The 26,620-nt window shown below is 51.9% G+C and overlaps 1 protein-coding gene across 4 annotated transcripts in view; it reads right to left on the bottom strand.

Annotated features, from left to right (window-relative positions):
• TRAPPC9 (trafficking protein particle complex subunit 9) overlaps positions 1-26,620 on the bottom strand; it is a 385,243-nt gene that overhangs the window by 278,973 nt on the left and 79,650 nt on the right. For all 4 annotated transcript variants that reach the window (XM_043879178.1, XM_043879180.1, XM_043879179.1 and 1 more), the window contains 6 exons: positions 24,840-24,985; positions 18,066-18,151; positions 14,467-14,593; positions 12,498-12,630; positions 10,393-10,556; positions 4,120-4,272 (listed from right to left, as the gene is read on the bottom strand). In XM_043879178.1, the coding sequence (XP_043735113.1) occupies positions 4,120-4,272; positions 10,393-10,556; positions 12,498-12,630; positions 14,467-14,593; positions 18,066-18,151; positions 24,840-24,985 (809 nt within the window). The remainder of the gene's footprint in view (positions 1-4,119; positions 4,273-10,392; positions 10,557-12,497; positions 12,631-14,466; positions 14,594-18,065; positions 18,152-24,839; positions 24,986-26,620) is intronic.

Below are 26,620 nucleotides of genomic sequence, written 5' to 3'. Positions count from 1 at the left end.
AGCATGACATCGCTCTCCCCATCACTCTCTGAGGCGGGGAACCCTCTCTGGAAGCACTCAGAAGCCCTGACTGAAGCGCAAGCATCAGCCCGCTGGAGCTCGGACTGCCAGCCACAGCCTCTTCAGGTTGGGTCCTCTTTAGCACCTTCGCTCTGACAGCTTCCCTGCTGCAGGCTCCAAGGGATGTTCCCAGACCACCTCACTACAGACACTTCCTGCCCGAGACCTGGAAGTGGCCACTTCTCCAGGAAGCCCTGGCTTCTCTCAACACCGGGACGTGGGCGTTGGGAGGCCCACTGCGGCCAAGCTGCTGGGTGTCTAGGCCTTGGAGTAGACATGGCAGATAAATGGATCTTTACACACCCCATAATTTCTTCCTGCTATGCTTTATTTAAATTCTAGACTACGGGTTTTTACTTCATCTCTGTCATCTTACATCAGTTACCTCTTCCACGTGAGAATCCTCGTTCAGCAGCAGAGTCAAGTGCTAGAATTAGATTATCACAGAACGGATCGTTAACTTGATTCTACATTAACACACAGTTTCAGAATATCAGGATCAACCCTATGTCCGCCACAGCAATCACTGAAGACAGTTTAAACTCGCTCTTGCAGAGAGTGGTATCACCCTCCTGGCAGAATAAGAGTTTTCTGCTGTCTTCTCCCCAGAGAACACTAATTGAGACCATCACGCACACAGGAGAGGGCCTCTATGGAGGCCCAGGGACCCAGCAGAGAAGCCGAAGTACACAATGAGATTGGACGCAGTAACTCTACCCAGCTCACCCTCCCTGAAGGCAGCAACTCAGTGCCCAGAGAGACCGAGGCAGCCAGGCCTCCTCCGTGGAGGGGCGTTGTCGAGGCGGGGGGGCGGGGGGCAGGGGGTGCCGTGCTTTCTTGGCTGCGCAGAACAAGTGTCAAGATGAGGGCTTCTCTCTCACCCCAGCCAAAATCCTGAGGCCCAAAAACGTCTTCGAGTCTCTTTTTAACCCAGGACATGATTAAGGACTGCACATGGAGAGCATCAGAGTGTTAGATCTCTTCCACCTCCTCTAATGGAGAACAGTCCTCCCACTTGCTTTTTTTTTTTTTAAACAGAATGGAATCATCTACTTTATAGAGGTGTCGAGAAGACTAAATAGAAATAATGCAAATAAAGTGGCCAGTCCAGATCTGATACGCAATATCTGACAATGCTCAACAAATATTACTTCTCTTCCACGTGTCTACAGCCCACACTGGGTCCAGGTCCTGCTCTGCATGGCAGCTACATTTATTGCTGCGACTTTTTGTTGTTTTTAAAGTATTTCTTTATTTGGCTGCTCCAGGTCTTAGTTGCAGCAGGCAGCATCTTTCGTTTTGCAGCATGTGGGATCTAGTTCTCTGACCAGGAATCAAACCTGGGTCTCCTGCATTGGGAGCTTGGAGACTCAGCTACTGGACAGCAGGGAAGTCCCTCTGCAAGTTTATGAAATGGCATCTAGTTTCAGAAACCATAGCTAATGTGAGAGCCTGCCTGAAAAGCCAATCCAGAACCCCAGCTAGAGGTTCTGAAACTGCCAGGCCAAGCACCCCCCCATGGGGCATCTCCCAGGCTCCTCTGCCCATGGGACTCTCTAGGCAAGAGTACTGGAGTGGGTTGCCATTTCCTCCTCCAGCGGATCTTCCTGACCCAGGGACTGAACCCACATCTCCTGCATCAGCAGGCAGATTCCTTATCACTGTGCCACCTGGGGAGACCACGGAGAGGGCATCTCACTTCAAATACTATATTTGCCAGACCACTAGATACATTAACACAAATTTGTGTAAAAGTAGATTACTTTAACACACAATAAAAACTATATTCGAATCCTGTTCTACTATTAATATAAATGCCATAAACCATGATGCTGCATCACAAAAATAAACACACATCAGTACAAAAATAAACAAAGAGGACTTCTCATTAATGACAACCAGGCTCCACTGCACACCTGTGCTGTATCTAACCGACTGGAAACTAGGACAGCCTTATACTTATAGACCAGCTGGTAATCCTAACTCTAGTTCTCTTCCATTTGGTTTATTTTAAAAGCAAGAAGGTAATTCCAGACTATAAATCCCAAGTTGCAATTTTACTTTCAGCTTAGGAGGGCAGAGGCAGTCCTCCAGAACTCTGTAGCTAAAGGCAGAAACATAGAAGACATGTCCACGCTGAACACATAAACTCAAAGAGCCACCAAAACAAGTAGCTTTGGTTTCCACCCGAAGGGTCTGTGCTCCCTCGGTCCCAGAGCACCCCACCCCACGCGTGCGGCAGCACCAGGCACCGTCCACTCCCTCTGCTCTCACGGCCAAGGGCCTCAGCTGGACATCCGGTTGCCTGGACATGCCCCTGGGGATGACAACTCATGAAGCCTTCCCAGGACAGGTGTCGGGCACCACTGACTCTGCCAAACTTCCTTCTTAGGGAAAAGAAGTCTCTGTCTACATATAGAAAGATACAGTCCAGGGGCATAAAGTCATTTACAGAGAGAAAATATCCATTGCACCTGACATTTTTAAGTCCTCGTGTATCGTTAAATCTACGTGGTATTTTCTGATTTTTGTGTGTCCAACAGTAAACTTATTTTTCAATCTTCATTCACATTTTAAAATTTTAACAGGTGTACGGCAGAGAGCATGGGAAAGAACACTTCATGAAGTGTGTCATGGACTTGCTGTGCTGTTGGTCAGTCGCTCAGTCGTGTCTGACTCTGGGAACCCCACGGACTGCAGCACGCCAGGCTCCCCTGGCCTTCACTATCTCCCAGAGCTTGCTCAAACTCATGTCCATTGAGTCAGTAACGCCATGCAACCATCTCAGCTCTGCTGCCCCCTTCACCTCCTGCCCTCAATCTCTCCCAGCACTGGGGTCTTTTTCCAGCGAGTTGGCTCTTTCCATCAGGTGGCTGTTTTTTCTGCTGTCCAGGGGGCAGGCCATCACTCATTCATCTCTGCTTTCCAAGAGCCCAGTGGTGTGCTTGCCTCTAATGAGAGGTGTCTTGTAATACATGTCCTGTAATACTGTAAATCCGTAAGCGGGGAGAGGGGGTATAATATAACTAACATCTGTCGACCCGTTACACGCTCTAGGTGAAGGGCACGTCCTCACAGCAACTGTGCAAATGGATATTGCTGTCATCTTGTAAGTTAGGAGACCGAGGCAGAGAGAAGTCAAAGTCACATAGTTACTAAGTTCTAGCAATGGGATCCACTGACTGTCTCCAACAACACCCTTGGGCTGGCAGTGGCCCCCAAATCCACATGTTGAAGCCCCAACCTCTGGTGTGACTAAAATTGAAGCTGGGCCTGAGGAGGTGACGAAAGTTGAATGAGCCACAGGGTGGGGCCTTAGTCTGAGAAAACTGGCGTCCCTGTAAGCAAGGGAAGAGACACCGGGCTTGCTCGCTCTCTGCCGAGAAAGGACACGGTGAGGAGGCACCGTCTGAAGCCAGGAAGGAGGCTCTCACAGAACGCGGCCATGCAGGCACCTGGACCCCAGACCCCCAGACCCCCAGACCCCCAGCCCTGCGAGGAAACAAGTGCGTGAGGCAGCCACACTGGCTGTGGCGTGCTCTGACAGCCTGAGCGAATACACCCCGTGATGACTCCATGCTTCATAAACTGACACAATTAATCTACCAAGTCTTACCCCTAATCAGCTAGTCCTCATGTTATGACAAAAATAAGCTCCATTTTCTCCACACTCCATCTCTTTATAGAAATCACCAGACTTTGAAGGAGAACTTTATAATCACAGCTAATTAGATGTCTAAGGGATCACAGCAGTTATACTCGGGGAAAAAAAACACAGTGATTCCTACATTCCACTAATTCACGATGACCTCCTGGCAAATGAGCCCCAAATGGCAGAAAGTGCAAATTAAGAAACCGTTTAAGTAAGAAGTACTTTTATTACTTTCCACGTCCACGGTAACTCACTCACTAAGTGCGTGCCCGGGAGAAGGCTCATGCTGCTCGAGTTAATGCATGATGAGCAGGAGACAGACACGGAACAGCAGGGCTGGGGGGACGGTGATCGCGGCCATGTGTCCGGGGACTGCCACGTGCCGATCAGAGTCGGGGAGAGCTTACCATCGCTGAGGTCTTGGAGGAGGTTCTCCTGGCAGGAGAAGTCCAGCTTCACTTTGATGCTGATGGTGAAGGTGGCCACCTTTCCAGGTTGCAAAGGGAACTGGGCAAGGGTATCTTCCAGTTTCCAGCTCAAGAAGTCACCGTACAGCTTTTCTACAATGACAGCAACAAAGGTGATAATCCTCATGTCACAAAGGCACCATGAGACCCAGCAATCCCCTGAGAAAATCCAAGTGCATCTTCAACAGCAAGGAAAGATGCAAACCCTGTAAAATGTGATGGATCAAAGTGCCAGAAAATTCCAGAATCATGGCTGCTGCAAGGCCATCGCCTGCGTCTGTGAGCACCGCCCTGGACAAGAGCAGTACACTCTGTTCTCAGGAGCACCCTCCTCTTACAGAATAATGTACAGAACACACAGATTCTATATATTTGCCAGCAACTGTTTTACTTTTGAGTATGCAGCCTCTTCTGGAAAACACTGATTAAGTTTTACAAACTGACCTGACTCCCAGTCCTGAAACTCTAGCCACCTGCTGGAATGTACTCCTCTTTGGGATTTTGGCCAGCACCTGACTCCACAATGCAAGTGCTCCCCAAAGCACTAGTAGGAGCGAGGTCCTCTCCATGACTCAGTCACGCACAGTCTACAGGACATGTCAACCAGGCTAAGGCAGTCATATCTTTACTTTTCTATCTCGTAGATTAATTCGAGATGGAAGGGTGTAAGAGACACCAGGCGAGCTAGAGCCAGCACAGACAACCCTTCAGGCCCCGGGTGCTGCAAGCCGGATCCCAGGTCCCAGGACTACAGCCTCTCCACCGGCCACAGCAAATCGGGCCAACCTCTCTCTGAAACGCCAATACCGGCCAAGATGCTGAGGCCCTGTCACACCCTCAGCCCCCCACTGCCTGCAAGCTTAGGGTGCCCTCACGAAGGGTGCTGACTGAGCTGCCAGTTTCTGCATTAAATTCCACATCCTAAGAGTGACATGTTCAGACAACAGGCCGGTCTACTCACAAGGAACGGCTTATTCACCTTCTGCAGCCAAACCACCAAGGTGTTTACAGCTCAGTAATGACCCAGAGGGGGTCACGGCGCACACACCACCCCCCTAGCTGCAGCAGGACACAAAGCCGAGCTGCTTCCCTCTCAGGTCTGATGCACTTTTACGCCTCAAAGGTGGGCCTTTCTGGTTCTTCCCTTCACTGCTGGACTACAAAAAGGAATTGTCCAGGGGGGCTTTTCAAAACCCTACACAACAATAAGCTGTCAGCAGAAAGGAGATAAACATAAATCAACAGTGGAGCCCGTGTCACTAATGTTCTCCCCTGTGGAATTTAAACAGTTTCAGAAATAAGTCATTATTTTAATGCTAGAGTTCAGCTCCATGCAGTCAAGTGAAATGGGTTGACACTGACAGTAACAGACGAGCCGTTACTGTGCTGACCTCCCACGTCTGAGGACCTTTCATAGGTGCTTCTAATTACAGAGGCTCGGCCCCTACACTCATAAGACGAGGGAGCAGCAGGGACGCCCCTCGGTCAAAACACCCATGAACTGCTCAGCACACCAACGTAGAGTTGCTGCTGCTTTTTATCAAAAAATTAAACTCGAAGAGTAAAGAAAAGTATGTGTATTTATATACACAGGTATGTGTATATCTATGTTTGTACACACACTCACACGAATCTCAAAATATCTGCAGAAAAGCAAATATAACACATTCTTAACTTGGGTTTAATTATAATGAAATTTATGATTGCTTAAGTCAAGGCAGAAGCTCGCCTCTTTAATCACCCACAAATAAAGACCTACTCACAAACAGACTGCAGTTAGACTCAGACATGACGTGCGCAGTAATCCTTGTCGTGCTGGGATGGAGGGTCAATGCTCGGCCCCGTGTCAGGAGTGTGTGATTTGGGGGCACACAAGCCCCACGAGCACCCAGATGACAGTTGGGACCCCTGGGAGGCCAGCATCCTACCCCAAAAAAGACCTCTTACGAGAGTCGTGATTATTTAATGAGAGAGAAAAAAAAAACCTACCTAAAGTATTAATACCACTCAGCTGGCACGCGATCAGTGCTAAACAGTGACAGTTACTACTGCTGTTGAGACCTAGCAGGGAACTGGGAGAGGGAGCGTCTGACTCCCTGCGGAGGCGTTTCCCAGGGAGCGCGCTCAGGTTCCAGGTTAGGACACTTTCCTGTCCTCACTTTGACGTGACATCACTCACTGGCGCTGACGGCCTGTTGGTGCCAGAGAATGTAGGGACGGGAGTTATTCCCTCTGTGTATCTTGGAAGCAGATGGTTTATTTTCATTCGTTTAATTCCACGTGTAAATGTATGGCAGCTTATGATGAGAATTAAAAAAGAACAACAGCTGACATTTCTCAATTGCAAACGTGTTGGTTCGAATGGCCATCCGGCAATACCCAGGATGGAACCAGTTGTGTGATCCAGACTCCAGGACAGAACCAGCTGTGTGATCCAGACTCTGCCATCTGGCAATACACAGGACAGAACCAGCTGTGTGATTCAGACTCCCTCCCCATCCACAGTGTGAGGGTCGTGGTTCTTGCCCCCTTGCCCTCCAAGAGACCGAACTGAGAGCTGGGCCAGAGGTGATGCTGACGTGTCGGGTGGACCCAGCACTGGAGGAGCCTTCCCAGTTCTGCCCGGGTCCCCCAGTGTCCCCGTCCTCTGGCATCTCTGTCAGTGAGCACCGGCCGGGGGCTGCCCAGGTAAGCGCCTGCCCTGGGGCTGGGCAGGGAAAGGAAGGGGTCAGGAGAGGCCTTTCTGGGGTGATGACAGTGGTCCGTGATGTACCTTGACAAGAGCTCGGGGAGACGTGTATTTGTCAGAACTTAGCAAATGGTGATGTAAGATTTGTGTGTTTCACCCCAAATACTTTTTTGCAAAGGAAAGTCGGGACCCCTGGGAGGCCAGTATCCTACCCCAAAAAAGACCTCTGATCAGTGTCGTGATTATTTAATGAGAAAAAAAACTACCTAAAGTATTGATACCGCTCAGCTGAGTTCAAACACCGAACCCTAATGACATGCACACTAAAGGATCAGTGGGTAAAAATCACAGTAATCTGCAACTTATTTTGAACAATACAGATCAGTGGATAGACAGGAAGCTGGACAGACGTGATAAATCAAATACAGTCAAGCGTTACAGAACCTAGACGGTGGGTTTGCAGTGTTCACTGTAAGAGTCTCTCCACTTCTCCGTATGCAGGGTGCAGAGGGAGGGGATGGCTGACACAGAGAGTAAGCCCCGGAAGGGCTGGGAAGCATAGGAACACCGCAGGCGGTGCAGCGCCTAAAGCGGGGCCCTGAGAAGGCAGCACTGAGACGACTGGGCTGCTGACGGCCCTTCCGGGAGGCGGTGAGAAAGGACCTCGCGGGCAGGAGCGCACAGAAGGGCGGAGCTGGGCTCTGAGGGGGGCCCGTGGCTCCCGAGGGGCCTCACGGCGATTCCCGCGCTTCCACCCTCGTGACCCCCCACCCGACAAGCGAGACTGGCTCGGTCCCGTCAAGACCCACCCTGGAAAGGAGAAACCCCTCTCGGACACAGCCGGCCAGCTGAGCACATGTCCCCTCTACACCCACTGTGGGGAAAATGCTTTTTTCTTCTAAATGGGGCTTCCCCAATGGCTCAGCGGGTAAAGAATCCACCTGCCAAAGCAGAATACGCGGATTGGAGCCCTGGGTGAGGAAGATCCCCTGGAGGAGGAAATGGCAACCCACTCCGGCATTCTTGCCTGGAAAATCCCATGGACAGAGGAGCCTGGCGGGCTACAGTCCATGGGGTTGCACAGAGCCAGACACGACTGTGCGACCATGTCCCTGTCCATGGACAGTCCCTAGGCCTCAGCACCGCCCATGAACCCGGCCTGGAACTAAAGGGGAAACACACTGGCTGTCTTTGAGAGACCCACACCCAGCTGGAGGGAGACCAGCGCACCAGCGGCAATACCATGGAGCAAAAGGGCTCCTCAGGAGTCTCCCGGAGCCTCTGAGACAAGGGGACCCCAGTCACCCCGTGGAGGGAGGCAAAGGCGGGAACTGAAGTGAGCCAATCGGCTTCCAGACAAGGACGGTTTATCCTCAAGTTCACAGACAGCACCAACATTCAAGAACCTGAAACTAGCTCCCGACGACAAACGTGAGGAGAGTTTAAGGAAAGAAGTGACAAAAGCTGAAGCCTGGGGCAGAGGGCGGTGATGTGGGGCCTGGGCAGCCAAGGCCACTGGGGCTTCCCAAAGGAGAAACGAGAGAAGCTGAGCTTCAGGGAGAAGCAGGCTGCAATGAGTGATGGACACATGGTGATTGTTCGGGTTTATTTGAGAAAAGGAAGGTATCTTCCAGCGGCTCAGCTGTGAAGCCAAGGAAATTACAGGAGATGTGAACATTGTTACCATTGCATACTCTGCAATTTCCTGTCATTCAATATTAGCTCACTTGTTTAAATATCCACCAACTCCTATAACCAATTAATTAAATTCAGAATACCAGACGAAGGTATTTCATGTCAGGGAGGCATTTTCTACCTAATCCATAAGTCCTTGCTCCTGAAAAGAGGGGGGAAAGGGAAAAAAGGATGAGATTAAGGTAGGATCATCAAAATTACCCCAAAGATTCTGAGACACAAAAGCGAGAGAGGGACCAGGACAGCCACGCTGAGGCAAAGAGCTCCGTGTGCCCGAGGGCGCAGCGGAGAGAGGGAACGGCAGCCACGGGCAGAAGCCGGTGCTCACGCCATATGTTTCCAGCTCAGAATTCACACTCAGGATCAGAGACGGCCTGCGAGCCAGGAGAGAGGGGGCGGACAGACACAGACAGAGAAGGCAGAACACCCACTGGGAAAGGAGGACGGAGGGCCGGCACGAGGGCAGACTCTCGGAGGACGGCCACAGCAGAGGTGCTCAGCATCGCTGGTCGTCGGGGAAACACAGATTAAGCCCCCCACCACCACCACCGCGGATAAAATAACGGCAAGGCCCTGGAGCAGAGGGGCCGTGGGGCAGCCGCCACGCCCCCATGATGACGGCGTGACTGGACTCTGGAACAGCAGTTCTGAGCCCCCAGCCCGGCATCGGACCCTGGAGATGCTCTCAGAGAGGACAGCCTCGCCGCCAGAGCCGGGGCACCGCTCCGACGGGCCAGGTGCGCCCAGGCTCCCAGGGACAGCTGCTCACCTGGCTGCTACATCAAAAGCAGCTGAACACGGAGTCCCGCCAGCTCGCTCGCCCTGTGCTGTCCTTGTCTTTGGTCTCCGCGGACGGCACAACTTCTCTAACTTCATTAGATGAGCTGATCTTATTTCCACTTACTACTCTCGACGCCCAGCCCTCCTCCTACACAGCGTATCCCCCTTCAACCAGCACTGCTCACTCAGCTCACTGACCAGGTCCTCTGCAGCCTCAGTTCCTAGAACAGCTTCCCATGGTCAGGACCACTTCCCCGCTTATCCAGGAGGAAGCTGAGGGATGTGAAGGATAAACAGTGAGCAAACGGTGAATCCAAAATGTAATACAGGTCCTGTGAGCCCGAGCTACGTGTGCCTGAGAACTAGGAACAGCATCACTGGAAGAGGGGGGCACAGGCCCTGAGTGCTGAGCCCACAGCAGGCTCTGGGGTGGGCAGACGGGTCCCAGATGGTGATCTTCCCAGCCTGCAAGTGCTCTTCTTTGCTCACTCACTCCAGGACATGCCTGCCGAGGACCTGATCGGTGTGAAGAGCACGGGGGATACAGAGGTGTGTTCTGCGCTCTGTTACCTTCCTCTGTGAGTTTTTCACACACAGTTAGGATAACAACCTCACAGGGGTGTCAAATTAAAAGTGGGAGAGGTTTTTAGACTTTTGGGACACTGGTCACCTAAAGGGTCTCTTCTGACTCACAGACTTAGAAAACTAACTTGAGGCTGCTGGTGGGAAGGAGGGATAGTTAGGGACTTTGGGAAGGTCATGAACACACTGCTGTATTTAAAGTGGATAGCCAACAAAGACCTACTGTATAGCACAGGACACTCTGCTCAATGTCCAGTGCCAGCCTGGATGGGAGGGGAGTCTGGGGAGAATGGACATGGGTATGTGTGTGGCTGAGTCCCTCGGCTGTTCACCTGAAATTACAACACTGTTAATCTGCTACACCCCAATGCAACATGGTTTTGATATTTAAATAAATAAATAAAGTGTCTCTTCTGCAAATAAAAAAGATAAACATTTCTGCAGTCAAACCTATGACAAGCTCCTACCTTTGGTGGTGAGGATTTTCGAGGTGACTTCCAGTTTCTCCAGTGGCTCCATCCCAATGTTCTCCAGTCTCACGACAAGCTGCTGGGTTTCCCCGTTGTAAAGCTGGACGGACACGTTAGTAGATATTTCATCACCAGAGGAAGGCTGTAATGAATGTGCGGACCTAAAACAAGAGTAATAATTATAATCAACTTTAGAAAAACAGAAAAAAAATTGATGGCATTTTACAGTCGTGCACGTCACCACACTTAAGCACTCCAGACACATGACTAGGGGGCCATGGCTTTAAAGTGGAATTGGCGCCCAGCAACCAGAACTCCAGGGCGAGGCGCTACACGCCAAGTGCTGTCCACACACAGACGCGCCCTGGGTCACGGGATGGCTCTCACTGGCCTTACTGGCTCATGTGTGTACAAATCACAAGAGTAATTGTTGGATTATGGTGAGGGCAAAGGTGAAACAATGAATTAATTCAAATGATCCCTGAGCGTGCTGCTTGCTCAAAAAATGTTTAAATCTCAGAAATGCCCTGGGAAAATCCATAGACTGAAGGAGAAAACTCAAATGAACCATTTGAAATGATAACATGAGAGCTGGAGGAAAAGAAAAGTGTAAAGTACAGACAGCAGCCTCTACATCCAAGCAAAGTCAAGAGAGATGCTGGCAAACCCCTGACGTGAGCCGGGGCAGCTGGCGGGCCCTCGGCACCAGCCAGGCAGGGCCCTGGACCACGAGGGGTACAGCCCAGCATCCGGAGGCCCTGAGGCTCGCCCAACGCACCCCTGAGGATACAGCACTGCAGCCCTGGTCTGAAACTCTGGCCTGAGTCCTACTGACCATCACTCAACCCACAGCGCTCATCACCCTGGTGTCTCCTTCCCAAGGACAAGCGTCAAAGCCACTTCCGGGCCAGGAGGTCACTGTGACCGCAGGGAGGAGGCCCTGGAGACGGAATGGGGACAAACGCCAGGCATCAATGAGGGAGGTGCGTGTGGCAGGTGGAGTCAAAAAGCACATCCAAAGCCCGTTTTCCAAAAATAACAGCGTAAAGAATCAATGTGAACTCCTTGGCATTTTATATCTTTAGAGCTGTTCATGAGTCAAGAAATAAATTTTCTCTGTCAAGTAAGGAAAAGTGACTCCAGTCCTCACTGTAAGTGACTTCTCTCCACATTTCACCACAGAGTCCTCCTCAAGTGAGAACTATAGTCCATCTGGATTTGCAGGGAAGGTATTCAGAAAAACTAAAATGTAGCCGACACAAGCAGAGAGGGTGCGAGCCCCTGGCACGGCAGGAGAAGAGGAGGGAGGCAGCAGAAGGCAGGGCAGCACGCAGAGCGGACGGTCCCGGAGACCACGCCCCGCATGCCAGGCCCCAACTGGGGGGTGCGGGGAAGGTGGGCAAGGCTGGCACTGAGGACGGGCCCACTGAATCAGCGACTGAGCCTTCAAAACATCTCAGAAAGTGCCGAGATACATTGAGAAAGACAGCCCAAGGGACAAACAATACAGCATCATCCGTATGAGCAAAAACTGAGACGGTCCGAAATCCCAACAGCATGGAAATGAATGGGGATGTGATTCTGAGATGGCTTCATGATGTACTTTTTTAAGCAATTAAAACAGAAAGCGTTTAGCTTATGTTGTATATTTATGCAAAGAGAAATCTATGATACTAAATGAAACGCAGTACGATCTAAACATACATATATTGTTCAGTGAGCAAACAGTGGAAATGGCAGAGAGCATTAAGTCATTCCCTCTGAGATTTCTCTTCCTTCTTTATCCTTCCCTATAATGCTAGAGGAAAAAAAAAAGGACTGTTTTTGTTTTAGAAGATAAGACTTCTTAAATTCTCTTAAGCCTCAACTGTTTCTCATAAAAATGACATTTCCAAAGGCTAATTTCACATTTTGTTCTGATCTTAGTAAGAAATGCCTCAACTCCGCTCCAGTTTGCCACAAGCAGAGCGCTGGCCGTGAGGTCAGAGGTCGTGAGGTCAAAGGGTAACTCCGGCTCCCGGGCCCCTGGCCACGGCTCACAGCACTCCTGGGACTCCCGGGGGCCCTGGGGTCGGCGAGCAGGCCCGGCGCCGTGGCGCTACCTGGGCAGAGACGTGCTGATCTGCAGGCGGGGCAGTGCAGGGATGACCTCCACCGTGGAGCCACTGGTCTTGATTCCCGGGAGGTTGTCCAGCAGACAGTCACTGAAGACGCCAAACACCGTGGTGTGGTAGCCTGGGGACAAAAGGCCAAGTTTCAACCCCTGGAGGGGCTTCACAGCTCAGGCCCAAGGGGGCCCCGCGGGTGACAGGAGCGCAGGGTGCCTTCCGACCTGAGTTGAGATTCAGGGCCCGTCAGCTGCCTGGCCCGGCGGGCCCACGGCTCCCGAGCTCAAGTCCACAGCCTCGTGTCCCTGAGCAGAGGAGAGAGTCGGGCCCGCAAGCCCGCTCCAAGGCGGGCTGCATCCAACCGACGGTGCACAAACCATAAACGTCACCCAAGTTCACACTCAGTGTCCCATCCCTTTACTAAAGTGCTTTTCAAGTTTTTCCGTCCCTAAAATGAAAAGGAGAGCTTGTACTCCTTTCCAGGACATAATAGGGCTTAGTAAGTATTTGAAAGAAAGGGATTCAAAATCTTGTGTTGAGAGATGAGAGTTCAGGAGTCAATTATTGTTATCATAACTGTTACGTGATATGGCAAATCTGCTCAATGTGTACAAATACTGTAATTTAAGATCAGCAAAATTCTCATTTAAGAAACACTCCTTGGGTTAGATAAGCACTTGAAATTGTTTAAGCAAAGCTTGGAAATGGCTTTTGAAATTTGAGGTAATTATTATAAACAACATTCACAGTGTAACAAAATCAAGTAACACTTGATGGTAAGCACCTAGGGTGGCAACTTCTCTGCATCCATATTAAACTTCTACATACTCGACAAGAAGCAAAAGGTACGGTGGAGACAAACGGGGCCCTGATACAGCCCCTCAACTTAAAAGAGCTCCAATTCACGGCATCCACATTTCCTTCTTTTTAAAAGTATGGCCCTTCAATGATACATATTTATGTATTAAGAAAAAATATTTTAAAAAATAATAATAATAAAGTATGGTCCTTCAAAGCCTCCTTTTAAACAGACTCCTTTCCCAGTCAATCTTGACTTTCAGCCACCAAATGGCTACTGAAGACCTACTATGTGCCAGGTGTGAGGATCCAGCCAAGAAAGCCAGATGTGGCTGGCAAGGAGCGGGCCCGCAGGCCACGGCAGGCGTGACATGAAGGAGGGGCTGTCACGGTGGAGGGAGGGCAAGGCCGGGCGGGCACCGCAGGGGCACCTGAGCTGGGCCTGGAGGCGCCCCCGCAGAGGGACAGCGTGAGCAGGGCACCTGCCCAGGACGGGAGCCCTCCACACCGGCCAGGATGCGCAGGGCCCAGCAACACAGCCAGAGTGAGACAGGCAGCCGTGGCGGGGAGGGAGTGAAGGCAGGACCACTTCCAGCCCAGAGGTCTGCACTGCGGAGAGGTCACGAGGCCGCAGCATGGGAAGAATGAGGGCAGAGAGACCAGTCCTGGTGCTCCGGTGACAAACCCTAGAGAGGGCTGAGCTCTGCGGGACCAGAGCGGCTGCGGAGGGGCAGAGGGTGTTGACGACATGGGCAGTATCCTAAGGGGAGTGAGGGGGAGATAGCAGCAGTCCAGGATGACGCCTGGTGCCCGGCCAGGGATGGGACCATGGGGCAGGGGCAACGTGGGGGATGGGGGGGTGAGGACACACTGATTACTATGTGCCCTGGAGACAGCCAACGAGCGTGAGTGGCAGGATGGGCAGGTCCAGGAGAGGGGTCTGGACGGGACAGTAGACGAGACGGACTGCCCAAGGCAGCAGGCGGAGATGGAAGAAGAGGAGAGAAGGGCGGCGGGGCCGTAACCCCAGGAGGAGAACCTCGGAGCACACCTGTGGTCCAGGAAAGACAGACAAGCGCGCGGCAGCCGACCCCACGCCCTGCGCCCTCTACACAGTTCGTCCATGGAGGCCCAGGAACCACAGCCAGAAAGGAGCTGTCCTTACCGTTCACAGTGATCGTCCCCGTCGTCTGCGGGACCCCAACAAGCGTCACCGGGTAAAGACCAGACTCGGCCGGGAGGGAGAGCGCCGCGGGGAGAGACTCGAACTCCACTCCGCTCGTGAGCAGTCCCTGCAGCGGGTGGCAGAGGATGCGGTGAGCGCGACCCCCACCCTGGCCCGAAGCCCCCACTCAGCCAGCAGGAACACCCGGGACTCAGAAGACAAGGACTCCTTAGTGACGTGAACAAAAGCCCACAGGGAAAACGGCCTAGAAGCGCGGTTACAAAACAGTCTCGAAATGGGCAGCACCATGGGTGGCTGAGCAACAATTCCATCTTTAATATTAGCCCCACTTGACACAGTATGAATGTGTGTGCTATTTTGTTGTTTTACCAAGTTGGAACATAAACAGAAAGAAAAAATAAAATATTTTACTTACAAACAAAATGAAAAAAAAAATGACACATGGAAATGAATCAGTTAATCTTCTTCCAGAGCATCTGTGAACCATGAGGTCTTCTCACTAAGAGTGAGACAGGCTACCACCCTACGCCTGGTGGATGAGACAGGCTGCGTGGCCTCTGGGAGCCGCCCGTGACTGCAGGGCCTTCCAACACTCGGGCCCTCTCCTCAGCACTGTGACGGAGGCCCTGGCCAGCACAACAGCCAAGAGAAGAAACAGCATGGAGACAGTTATCTATATACACAAAAGCTGCAGAAAAGCCTGTGGCGCCTACGAGGAAACTTGAACTAACAACAGCATTTAGCCCGGTAACAAAGTCAGCATTTACAAAGCAAAAGTATCTCCATAGCCTAGCAACAAGCATATGAGAAGATAAAACAGTAAAAATACCACGAACAGGGATCTTCCCTGCTGGTCCAGTGGCTAAGACTCCCAGTGTAGAGGGCCCAGGCTTGATCCCTGGTCAAGGAACTAGATCCCACATGCCTCAACTAAGACATAGCACAGCCAAATAAAGAAATAATTTTTTTTTAAAGTACCATTAACAAGATATCAAAAACACCCCCTACGTTGGAGTAAGCCCACCGAGTGGTGTGAGTCCTGCCCTGAAACCTGCAGAAGATGGCGGAGGGGCGTTAAAGAAGGAGGGAGCGCCGTGGTCCATCCCAGGAGTGGGCAGGCGAGGGGACGCTGGCATTGCCCTGAGCCAGGTTCTCACGGGGGAGGCAAGGACATGGATGTGGAAGGAGGCAAGGAGAGCCCTCTGGAGATGGAGCAGACCTGGAGGGATGACTGCAAGGTCGGGATATGTGAAGTCTGCATCTGTGTGTGTGCGTGCACTTGGGCACACATACATGTATGTACACACACATGTGGATGCATGTGGTGAGTACATGTATGAGCACATGCCATGTGTGCATGCATGCATACTGCTCCTCACGCTGTCTGCAGAAAGTTCCCAGAAGCAAGGCTCCCTTAGTAACAAAGAGCACACCTGAGCCCAGAGTTTGTGTACATTCACGTACACATACGTTCGGATGCATGTGGTAGGTACGTGTGTGAGCATGTGCCCATGGGTGCATACATGCATACTGTTCCTAACGCTGTTTGCAGAAAGCACCCAAAAGCAAGGCTCCCTTAGTGACAAAGAGCACACCTGCGCCCAGAGTTTGGGCAAGAGCATGAAATGATTTAGCTACAAGTGAAACAGATGACGTGGCCAAGAATGGAAGTGGAGAAACCAATTAGGTGGCTATTGTCTCCAGGCAAAATACACTCGCATTTGATTTATTTTTAAAATAGCTAAAGCAAACATGGCCAACCATGAGCACTTGCTAAATGTGACAGTGGAAACATGAGGTCTGATTATTCCCTGTGCCATTTCCCATGCTTGAAACATTTCGTAATGAAATTCTTTAATTCTGAACATGATTTGTGGCCTATCTCCTAGTGGTAAATTTTATTCTTTGTTCTTCCTCATTTTTTGACAAAAAGCACATATTACTTTTTAAAATTTATTTATTTATCTGGCTGCGTCAGGTCTTAGTTGTGGCACACGGACTCCAGTTGCGGAGAAGGGGCTTAGTTGGCATCTTAGTTTCCTGACCAGGGACTGAACCTATGTCCCCTGCAGTGCAAGACACAGTCTTAACCACTGGGCCACCAGGGAAGTCCCAAATGCATGTATTCCTTTTTAACCAGTTAAAAGTGAAAGCTAAAAAAAATGTATAAGAAAGAGTAGGCATACGATACTTTAACTTTAGGGAAAATTCTCTGAACAACTCTCGATGTTATTCCTGGGCTTAGGCCAGGAGACAAAGCCACTACAAGGCCTAACCAAGAGCTAAGCCCCGAGGCTGGCATGTTCTTGTGCAAAAGGAGGAGGAGGGAACGCTCATCCTAATAGGTGGTTCTCTTATTGGGGGGACCTCAGGGTTGTCCACTCAATACTCAGCTCAATTTCCAAGAGCTCCAAGGGATGTGGGAAAACAATGCCTCATGCCGGAGGCCCGAACATCATCTTAAATAACTACCAGTCTGCCTGGGGGCTCCCACTCACCCTGTCCTCAGCGGGGCCTCCCCGAACCTCCACGTGGGTCCCACAGGCCCTCCTGCACCCTGACCACAGGGCAGACCTGGCCTGACACGTGGCCTAGGCACTCAGCAAGCTCTGAACACGAGTCATAAAACCCCAGAGGAAAGCGTCCCCCGGCTAACAGCACCCTTCACACGTCACTGGGAGGTCACAAAGCAGTCCCACGCAATGATAAGCACAGAGAAGACTCGAGGGACTGGAATCCACTCTGTGCCTGCAGGGCTCTCCTCTGGGAACACGAGGTCCAGCGTGGAGAGCCACACAAACCTCCTTCCCCCAACTGCAGAACTAGGGGAGGAGTTTCAGCAGACACCACCACAGAGCGAACATTTAACGCTGTACACAAACACAAACTGAACATCTGATTTCAAACGCGAGGGAAATTTCGCATTAGCACTGCAGTCATTTATTCTCTTATAAATAAAGAGGCCTCGGTCATCTTATCATCTTTAGCAGTGAAGTAACAGTGAGCTTGAGTGGGGGGCACACTATAGACTTTGTAACCTCGCTAATCTCATATGAATTTCAACATGATTATTTCAAATATTACAGTCAACTCAGTTCTGTATATGTTCAAATCCAAGATGTCTTTTGTTCATTGATTCACAAAGTTACTGAGGACCAAGCACTAAAAACAGGAGAATGCAAGAAGTGGTCTTCATTCACAAAAAGATTATAATCTTTGGCAAAACAAATCTTAAAAACAGACATATATCACAGGAAAAAAACTGAAACTGAAGTCGCTCAGTCATGTCTGACTCTTTGCAACCCTGTGGACTGTAGCCCGCCAGGCTCCTCTGTCCATGGGATTCTCCAGGCAAGATTACTGGAGTGAGTTGCCATTTCCTTCTCCAAGGGGATCTTCCCGACCCAGGGACCAAACCCAGGTCTCCCACATTGCAGGCAGACGCTTTAACCTCTGAGCCACCAGGGAAGCCCTGGAAGTCATATCATAGGAAGTATGACTCAAATACTAACTAAGAAACATATATCAATAGTAAACTCATGTTTAGCCCAAAGGGTCAAATGCCTGGTGATACGTACCATGTTTTCAACTCGGAGTTCAAATGGCATTGGGTTATACACCATCAGCTGAACTTCACACACATCTCCTTGAACCCACTGGAAATCTAGAAATACACACACACAAAGGAATCCATGTGTTAGCTGGTGTTTCTGCATGTTTCACGTGGCTTCAGATCACTCCTCGGGCTATTTTCCAGTGAAGCGGTGGCATTATGGCCATCGTGAGAGACACAGTTAAAGCCACGCGATGCCAGCCTTCTCCAAAGCCAAGCGTGTTGTCACTGCCACTTGCATGGCCTGTGACTGGTGCTTCTCTCGCCTGGGGCCGAACGCAGCTTCTCGAGCCTGGAGTGAGCAGACAGCACTGGTCGCGGTGGGGAGCCACCACTCGTCACAGAGACCTTCTCGGGCCCCGAGGCTGGCACTCAGGCAGGCGGCACTGTGGCCAACTCTAGGTGGCACAGAGCGTGGTTCCCCTTTCCCGCCTGAAGTCCGTGAGAGAAGACGGTGGCGCCTCCTCCCTGACCACTCCCAGGCCAGCTGCAGTTCAACACGTACAGGAGGCAGAATTCTGAGATGACCCCCAAGATCCCCGAACTCTGGTGTATATGCTGTGTAATCCTCTTCCCCGAGAGTGAACACAAGGATCGGTTATGTTCTCTAACAAAGGGGGAAGAGGCTTTCAAGTGTGATGAGGGCCCCCAAGTCCTCAAAGCAGCAGGCTTTGAGTTAAGCCAAGGAGATTATCCCAGGAGAGCCTGGTCTTCTCAGATGAGCCCTGAAAGGGAGCCTGCTCACCCTGAGTGAGAAGACTCAACATGTGAGCGGGCGTGTGGAGGAGGCCAGGGTCTGAGGGCAGCCGCGATGAGCTGAACGTGGTCCGGGTAACACCCGGCAGGCGGACGGGGACCTCAGCCCCACAGCCCCAAGGAACCAAGAACCCGAGGGAGCTGAGAGCCTCCCGACGAGAACACAGCCCCAGCTGAGACCTGGATCTCAGCCTGCAAGACCCTGAGCAGAGGCCCACGCTAACACAGGCTGCACTCGTGACGGAAACAGTGAGAGAAACACATGTGTGTTCTCTAAGCACCAAGTCGGCAGTCCTCTGTTTACAGTACCCACCCCCACACCACTGCCCCCTCCTCCCTTTGAGACACTCCACTGGGCAATTCAGAAGCAACGTGAGAAGCACGCAAGGTGTGGGACAGGAGGCACTGTCCAGCCCTTGGAAGGCTGTCTCTGCCTCTGCTTGATGCCCCGGTGAGGGAGGCATTACAATCCCGTTGTTACAAGGCAAGGACCAAGGTCCAAGCAGGTTAATAAATGTGCTGGGAACCACATAGCCAGGAAGTGGTGTGGCAGGCATTCAGGCCAGGTCTCTGAACTCAGAGAAGTGTCTAGAATGGACAGTAGTGGATAAAGGGCTTCTCCTAGAGTAGACACTAAGATTTACTGACGAGAATTCTTCAGCTTCATAGGCTTTCATAAAGACACCATTTTCAAAAAAAAAAAAAAGAAAAGACACCATTTTCCCCAAACACTGCACCAGGCCCTCGCAAGCAGACTTAAGACAGGCTGCACCCACTGTTTATAATAGCCAGGACATGGAAGCAACCTAGATGCCCATCAGCAGATGAATGGATAAGGAAGCTGTGGTACATATACACCATGGAATTTTACTCAGCCGTCAAAAAGAATTCATTTGAACCAGTCCTAATGAGATGGATGAAACTGGAGCCCCTTATACAGAGTGAAGTAAGCCAGAAAGATAAAGAACATTACAGCATACTAACACATATATATGGAATTTAGAAAGATGGTGACGATAACCCTATATGCAAAACAGAAAAAGAGACACAGAAATACAGAACAGACTTTTGAACTCTGTGGGAGAAGGTGAGGGTGGGATGTTTCAAAAGAACAGCATGTATAATATCTATGGTGAAACAGATCACCAGCCCAGGTGGGATGCATGAGACAAGTGCTACGGCCTGGTGCACTGGGAAGACCCAGAGGAATCGGGTGGAGAGGGAGATGGGAGGGGGGATCGGGATGGGGAATAAGTGTAAATCTATGGCTGATTCATATCAATGTATGACAAAACCCACTGAAATGTTGTGAAGTAATTAGCCTCCAACTAATAAAAAAATTAAAAAAAAAAAAAAAAAAGACAGGCTGCACCAAACCTGTGGCATCCTGAAACTGCACGCAGTGAAGCAGCCCGCCAGGCAAGCTGGCTTTTAAAGTGCTTGCGCAAGCAGGTGCCCATATGCGGTCTTAACAACATGGTGCAGTGGTCAGCAGGACACAGATCATCCTCACTCACCAACAAGGACACGGACAGGCTGAACCGTCCATCATTCGCAGCCCTGACAAATGAGGCCGCCGAGTCCACCTCCCGTCTGCCTGGCCCCAAAGCCTTGGCTGCTCTAACACTGCTGTCCCCTGCTGGCTCCAGAAACCCAGCTCTCCTCACCCATCTCGGGCTGAGAACTCCTGCTGCAGGGACACGGGGCTCCCACCCCCCACCTTCAGCAGCACCCCAAGCACATCACTGCCTCAGCGGTCAGCACCCAGCCCTTTCTCACAGCCGAGGAGAAAGTCATTTGTTTTAACAGGTCTCTGCCTGATAGTGAAGGAGCGGTTTGTCTTCTCTGTCATGGTCAAATAACCATCATTTTAAAATTCATTTTCCTGGCGTTCTGAAAGGAATCGTTTATACTCGCACAGTCGTAGTCGCTAAAGGTAAACCTATGATAAACCTTTATTACAGGAACAGTTGCTAATGTCTGACAAGAGATCATCTCCCTCCCCGGTCTGAGCGTGCCAGAGGGCACGGTGGGGCCCTTCCTCCACAATCTGTCCCAGAAACCTCGGAAAGGACCAGCACTGGAGGCTATTAAACGCCCCTCTGTCTCGGGCCCCCTCCCCCAGCACTACACAGCCCCCGGGCAGGTCTTAGCTGTGGACTAACAGCATCTTTCGGTGGCTTCTGTCGACAAGCTCATCTCTTTCCGCCACGCTGGCTGGACCCATCTGGCAGGGGGCACTCCTTATTTCTCACTGCACCCCCAGCACCTTGGACAGCGCACACGACACGGCTCAGAGCGCCGGGGTACTGGAGCGTCAGCATCTCCCTCGACCCCGAGGAGCCCGTGCAGTGGGCTTCTAGCGCCCCGTCCCCGCAGACAACACAACTGCAGCCCAGGGAGGCCAGGCGACTGACCGAGGCCGTGGGACAGCTCCCGCCTGTCCATCCTCCCAGGCGGCTGCCGACCTCGGCACGAAGCCCGGCCACGCCAAATCCTGGCACAAAACCCTTCACCTCTCTGTGCTCACACTCAGGATGTGCGCAGCCATCACCCCGCGTGGAGTTTAGACGGAGAGATGTAATAAATTACTCCATGTTAGCGCGGAAAATGGTCCCAGGAGCTGCCCCCAGGGTCTCTTCCCCTCTAATACTGTGTGTGCTCGCTGTGATAACTCCCCCCGATTACACACAGATTCATTTACAGAGATGGGGATTCTGGGTTAAAGACATGGGACTCTTCAAATCTGTAGGCAGGTACTCGCTGCTGAGTCTATTGCCAGAAAGATATTAGAACTCATGGAATATAAGTTACACTTTCCTACTCATGGGTCTCCAACAAATAACATGCATTTTGGCTGAAGTTTCTGTTACATCCTGGAAAAAAATCCTGCATCATCCAGGGAATTTATCCCCAGCTCAGAGGAACTGGTGCTTCTCAATGTCACGAGGAAGAAAGTCCCTGGGAATTCCCTGGCAGTCCAGTGGTTAGGACTCCACAGTTCCACTGCCAGGGGTGTAGGTTCAATCCCTGGTCGGGGAACTGAGATCCCATAAGCCACGCAGTGCGGCCAAAAAAAAAAAGATAAAGGAAAATATCTCTGGGCTTTGAGTTATAAACCATGGACAAAGCCTGAGCTCTGCCACTTAGCTTCCTTCCTGACCTAGGGCGCAATTTACATTCAGTCTTAATTTTCTCATCAGTAAATTGGAAACGCAACACCTGCAGCATCACTGGATGAAGTGAAAACCCTCTACAGCAAGTACAGAGCACCCTTTTCACAAAAGGAGGCCTCCGCAGTTTCTAAAGATTAGAGAGGAAGGAAGACAAAAGGCCAGCTTCGAGGTGGGGACCTGGCAGCCATATGGTGCCCGACTCAGGGGGACCCACATTCTGTTTAGTGCCTTCTCTGTCTCCAAAGTCTTCCTAATGTTTGAACAAGGGGGCCCCACCTTTTCCTTCTGCATGAGGCCCCACAGATCATGCTGCTGGTCCTGATAAGGAGTCTCACGTCTCCAGTCCCCCAGATCACCTCTAGAAGCATCGGTACACAAAATGGGTGAAAGTTTCCTAAAACATCCTTTAGGGAGAAAACTTACCATCAACCCTAATGAGACCCAACATCAATAACCTCAGATATACAGATGGCACCACCCTTATGGCAGAAAGCAAAGAGGAACTGAAGAGCCTCTTGATGAAAGTGAAAGAGGAGAGTGAAAAGTCTGGCTTAAAACTCAACATTCAGAAAACTAAGATCATGGCATCCGATCCCATCACTTCATGGCAAACAGATGGGGAAACAGTGGAAACAGTGAGAGACTTTATTTTCTTGGGCTCCAAAATCACTGCAGATGGTGACTTCAGCCATGAAATTAAAAGACGCTTGCTCCTTGGAAGAAAAGCTATGAGCATCCTAGACAGCATATTAAAAAGCAGAGACATTACTTTGTCAACAAAGGTCCATCTAGTCAAAGCTATGGTTTTTCCAGTAGTCATGCATGGATGTGAGAGATGGACCATAAAGAAAGCCGAGCACTGAAGAACTGATGCTTTTCAACTGTGGTTTTGGAGAAGACTCTTGAGAGTCCCTTGGATTGCAAGGAGATCCAACCAGTCCATCCTAAAGGAAATCAGTCCTGAATATTCATTGGAAGGACTGATACTAAAGCTGAAACGCCAATACTTTGGCCACCTGATGTGTGGCCAAATGACTCATTTGAAAAAACCCTGATACTGGGAAAGACTAAAGGCAGGAGGAGAAGAGGACGACAGAGGATGAGATGGTTGGATAGCATCACTGACTCGATGGACATGAGTTTGAGTAGGCTCTGGGAGTTGGTGATGGACAGGGAAGCCTGGCGTACTGCAGTCCATAGGGTCACAAAGAGTCGGACACAACTGAGCAACTGAACTGAACTGAACTGAATGAGACCCAAAAAGAGCAGCCAGAGATTCCTACAAGGTCCAGGAGACAAACCTTGTTAACTCTGCAATGACGGGCCCAGGTCCACCTGGGGGAAGGGGCCCGGAAAGTGGCCTGCCCACCATCGAGAGACCCCTGAGACTTCGATGCGAAGAGGACCCAAGCCCCCCACCTCCAAGAGATCAAAGAAGGCATCCCCTGGCAGATGGGCACTGCTCGCTGGCATGTGCTGGAGACGCCCAGGACCGGCTCCGCCACTGCTCAACCACGAGGTCCACCCACCCCCGCTCCCAGCCTCTCTGGCATCTTCTCCAGAGCAGAGGAGCAGGCGGGAGGCCAGCGCTGTCTCTCAGAATCACAAACTAAAACTAGAACGCCAAAGACTCGCATTCACATCACAAGTGCCTGCTGGGTGGGGCCCTGCTCCCCTAAGAACCAGGAGACTGCTGAAGTCGGTCATTCACCCAGAGTACAGCCCTGAGACTGGAACAAGAGGTCACGTTCAAAAAAACAGCACGTGGTCGTGGGCTGGGGCCAGGCAGCAGGGGCGGAAAGGCAGGAGGAGGTGAGCAGAGAGGCAGACAGCGCGCGGCGGGCAGGGTCAGCTCTGGGTGTGGGTGGTGGGTGAGTGCCCCCGGACAGCTGCATCCTGGGGAGAAGGGCCTCAAGAAGCCAGGACGCCTTCTCTTACGCTGGGGGTGTAAAACTGAAAGGAGGAAAAAGGTAGACGGAGAAGCCAGCACTGAGCTGCAGAAGCTTTGCGGATCTTCCACTGAAACTTCTGGGATGGAGTCAGCAATGCCAACCAGTGACCGACTCTCAGCCCGCAGCTTTGCCACTGTGACGGGCACCAGAGTCTCCAAGTGCACAGAGTCCGAGGCGGGGAGCGGGCAAGGAATGACGCCTGCAGCACGGCCACGCCTGGGGGAGGGCAGAGGGACGGGCTGACACAGGGGGGCTGTGGGCTCCACGGGGAGGAAGGAAGCGCGGGGGCCGTGCGCTGGGACGTGGCGGGGGGCTGAGCGCACAGAGGAGCCCGTGACGGATCCTCAGCGATGAGTGGTCCCGCCCCGCCACCCCAAGACGAAATGTCATGGCACCCTGCTGAGTCACCAGGCCTCTCAGAAGAGGCGACGAGCGTCAGCGAGACACAAAATGAGCACTGCAGCCTTCAAACAGGACAGTGATGGGACGCCCTTACACCCAGACAGCTCTGAACAAAGACGACCTTTAATCTCCTTGGATGATTCAGAAGTCACTCCAGGCTTGGAAAGTCACCCTGGTCTCCAAGTACCTCTCCTCTGTAATTGACCTAAGTCTCGGATAACAGAGGTCTTCTGGTTTCTAGAACTTTCACAAAACCCCCTTTTATGAAATAGATACTAAAAAGGCAGCTCTATAGGCAGTTGTCAGACAAAGTCAGCAAACAGAATACACCTGCGTGAGGGTATATCCCATAGGCTCACATGAACCACGTCAAGTCTCATGATCTCAAGTCCAGACAAGCCTCCAGGGGTCATGTGGCCGAACACGGCCTGGAAGCCCGGCGGCCCGGCCTACCTATTTTCTTGCTGCGCTCCTCCGCGCGGCTGTGGGCGATGATTGGGGAGTAGATGAAGGGGCTCTTGGCCGACACGCTTTGGCCCAGTAAGCTCTTCATCTTCTGTGGCCGGAGGCTGGCGGGAAGGTTCAGCAGTTTCACACGCCTGTTGTTTCAAAGGGAACAAAAATACTTCAACTGCCTTGTTAGCTTGGCTTCAGCATAAATATGACCAAGTATCTGGTGTTATACAGACAATAAATCAAACAACAGATAAACTGAGGGGAGGAAAAGCATTCAGCTTTGCAGGACAAGGCAGAGAAGACAGCACAACTCACCCCCCACCCCCCCAGATGGTCCCAGGGGAGAGGACATCCGTGGGCAGACAGAGCCCTGCTCCTCAACCTGCTCCCCCAGGACAGCAGCACCCGCCGGCCGTGGGCCTGCCTTCCCTGCGCTCAGGCTCCTGGGCCATAACACGAACCACTGTGAGGATTCGGGGAGGCACGGTGGTTACCATGCCCACCGCTCTGCAGAAACTGGTTCCCTCCTTCCTGATGGGCAGGCCCGCAGCAAACAGGGGTGCTGACCCGGACCATCTGAAGGACCACGGGTGAAGGGCAGCAGCCCTGTCGGCTCTGCACAGCCTGCACCTCACTAAACTGCTTCTCCAGCTGTGGATGTCAGCTAGTGACGCCAGCCAGCCTGGACTGAAGGCCCACAGTCTACGGAGCCGGGCCTCAGGCCTCTGCCCACTGCCGCTCACGCACCATCCCAACTAAACCTCATCCGCCTTCCAAGCTGCGGTGCTATCACCATCACCTCCAAGTCGTCAACGAGGAGACCGACACAGGTGAGAGGAAGCATGCGGACCAAGCCCCACAGCCGGAAACGGGGCAGCAGGACACAGCACGGCCTTCAACCACGGCCCCTGTGGCCGCCCTTGGGAGGGGCAGCTGGGCAAGCAGGACTCAGGATCCAGAGTGAGACTGAGATCGAAGGGATGGTGGGGGCAGATGGTGGAAGGCTGGGGGGCACTGAGCCCCTCCCCACCCACAGCCCCTCTGCAGGGGGTAAGGCTGGAGGGTTGGGAGGGAAAGCCAGCCGGGTCCCTCGGAGACAAAGCACTCGCAGGGGTGCCCCGCCTCCTCCTCAAGGCAGGCCTGGGGGCTGGACGCAGAGCAGACGGACAAGCCCAGATCGCTGAGTGACCTTAGGGAGGTCAGCCACCCTGGAAAGCTACCTGCCCGATCTGCATCAGACTCCACGTGAGGGAAGCGTCAGCCTGGGCCGTGCTGAGGGCTGATCTGTCTGAGATTCTAGGGGCCATGTTTCTGCCACGGCACAGGCTAATCTGTGCTGACTCTATATGTGTGTGTGTGTGTATGTGTCTATAAACTAGAGACCGCCTCAGAGAATCCATGACATCACGCCTTTCTCAGCTCTCCTGGCCTCCATGGGGACCCCGTCCTCACGAGCACCCCCACTGCACCCAGCCATCACTGGCGGCTCCTGAGCCTGGCCCTGGGGAGGTCCGGGTCACACGTGTGATCCTCACCTGTTCCCACCACGCCCCGAGGCAGAGGCAGTGCTCACCCGCCACAGCTCTTCAAGAAAGGACTCTGTCCTGCACTTCCTCTGCCTTTGCAAGCCCCTCGGCATGTTTTTCTTGTACAGAATCAGAATCACTCAGTTTTCTGCTTGCTCGGCTGTGAGCTTTCCAAGGACAGGGCACCCAGGGCCTCATTTGTCTCAAGTCCAGCGCTGGTGCAACACACCAATGCGGACCTCTCGGTGAATG

The sequence above is a fragment of the Cervus elaphus genome, chromosome 21, assembly GCF_910594005.1.
Source record: "Cervus elaphus chromosome 21, mCerEla1.1, whole genome shotgun sequence".
NCBI classification, from domain to species: domain Eukaryota; kingdom Metazoa; phylum Chordata; class Mammalia; order Artiodactyla; family Cervidae; genus Cervus; species Cervus elaphus.
This window is presented reverse-complemented; position numbering and strand designations above follow the sequence as displayed.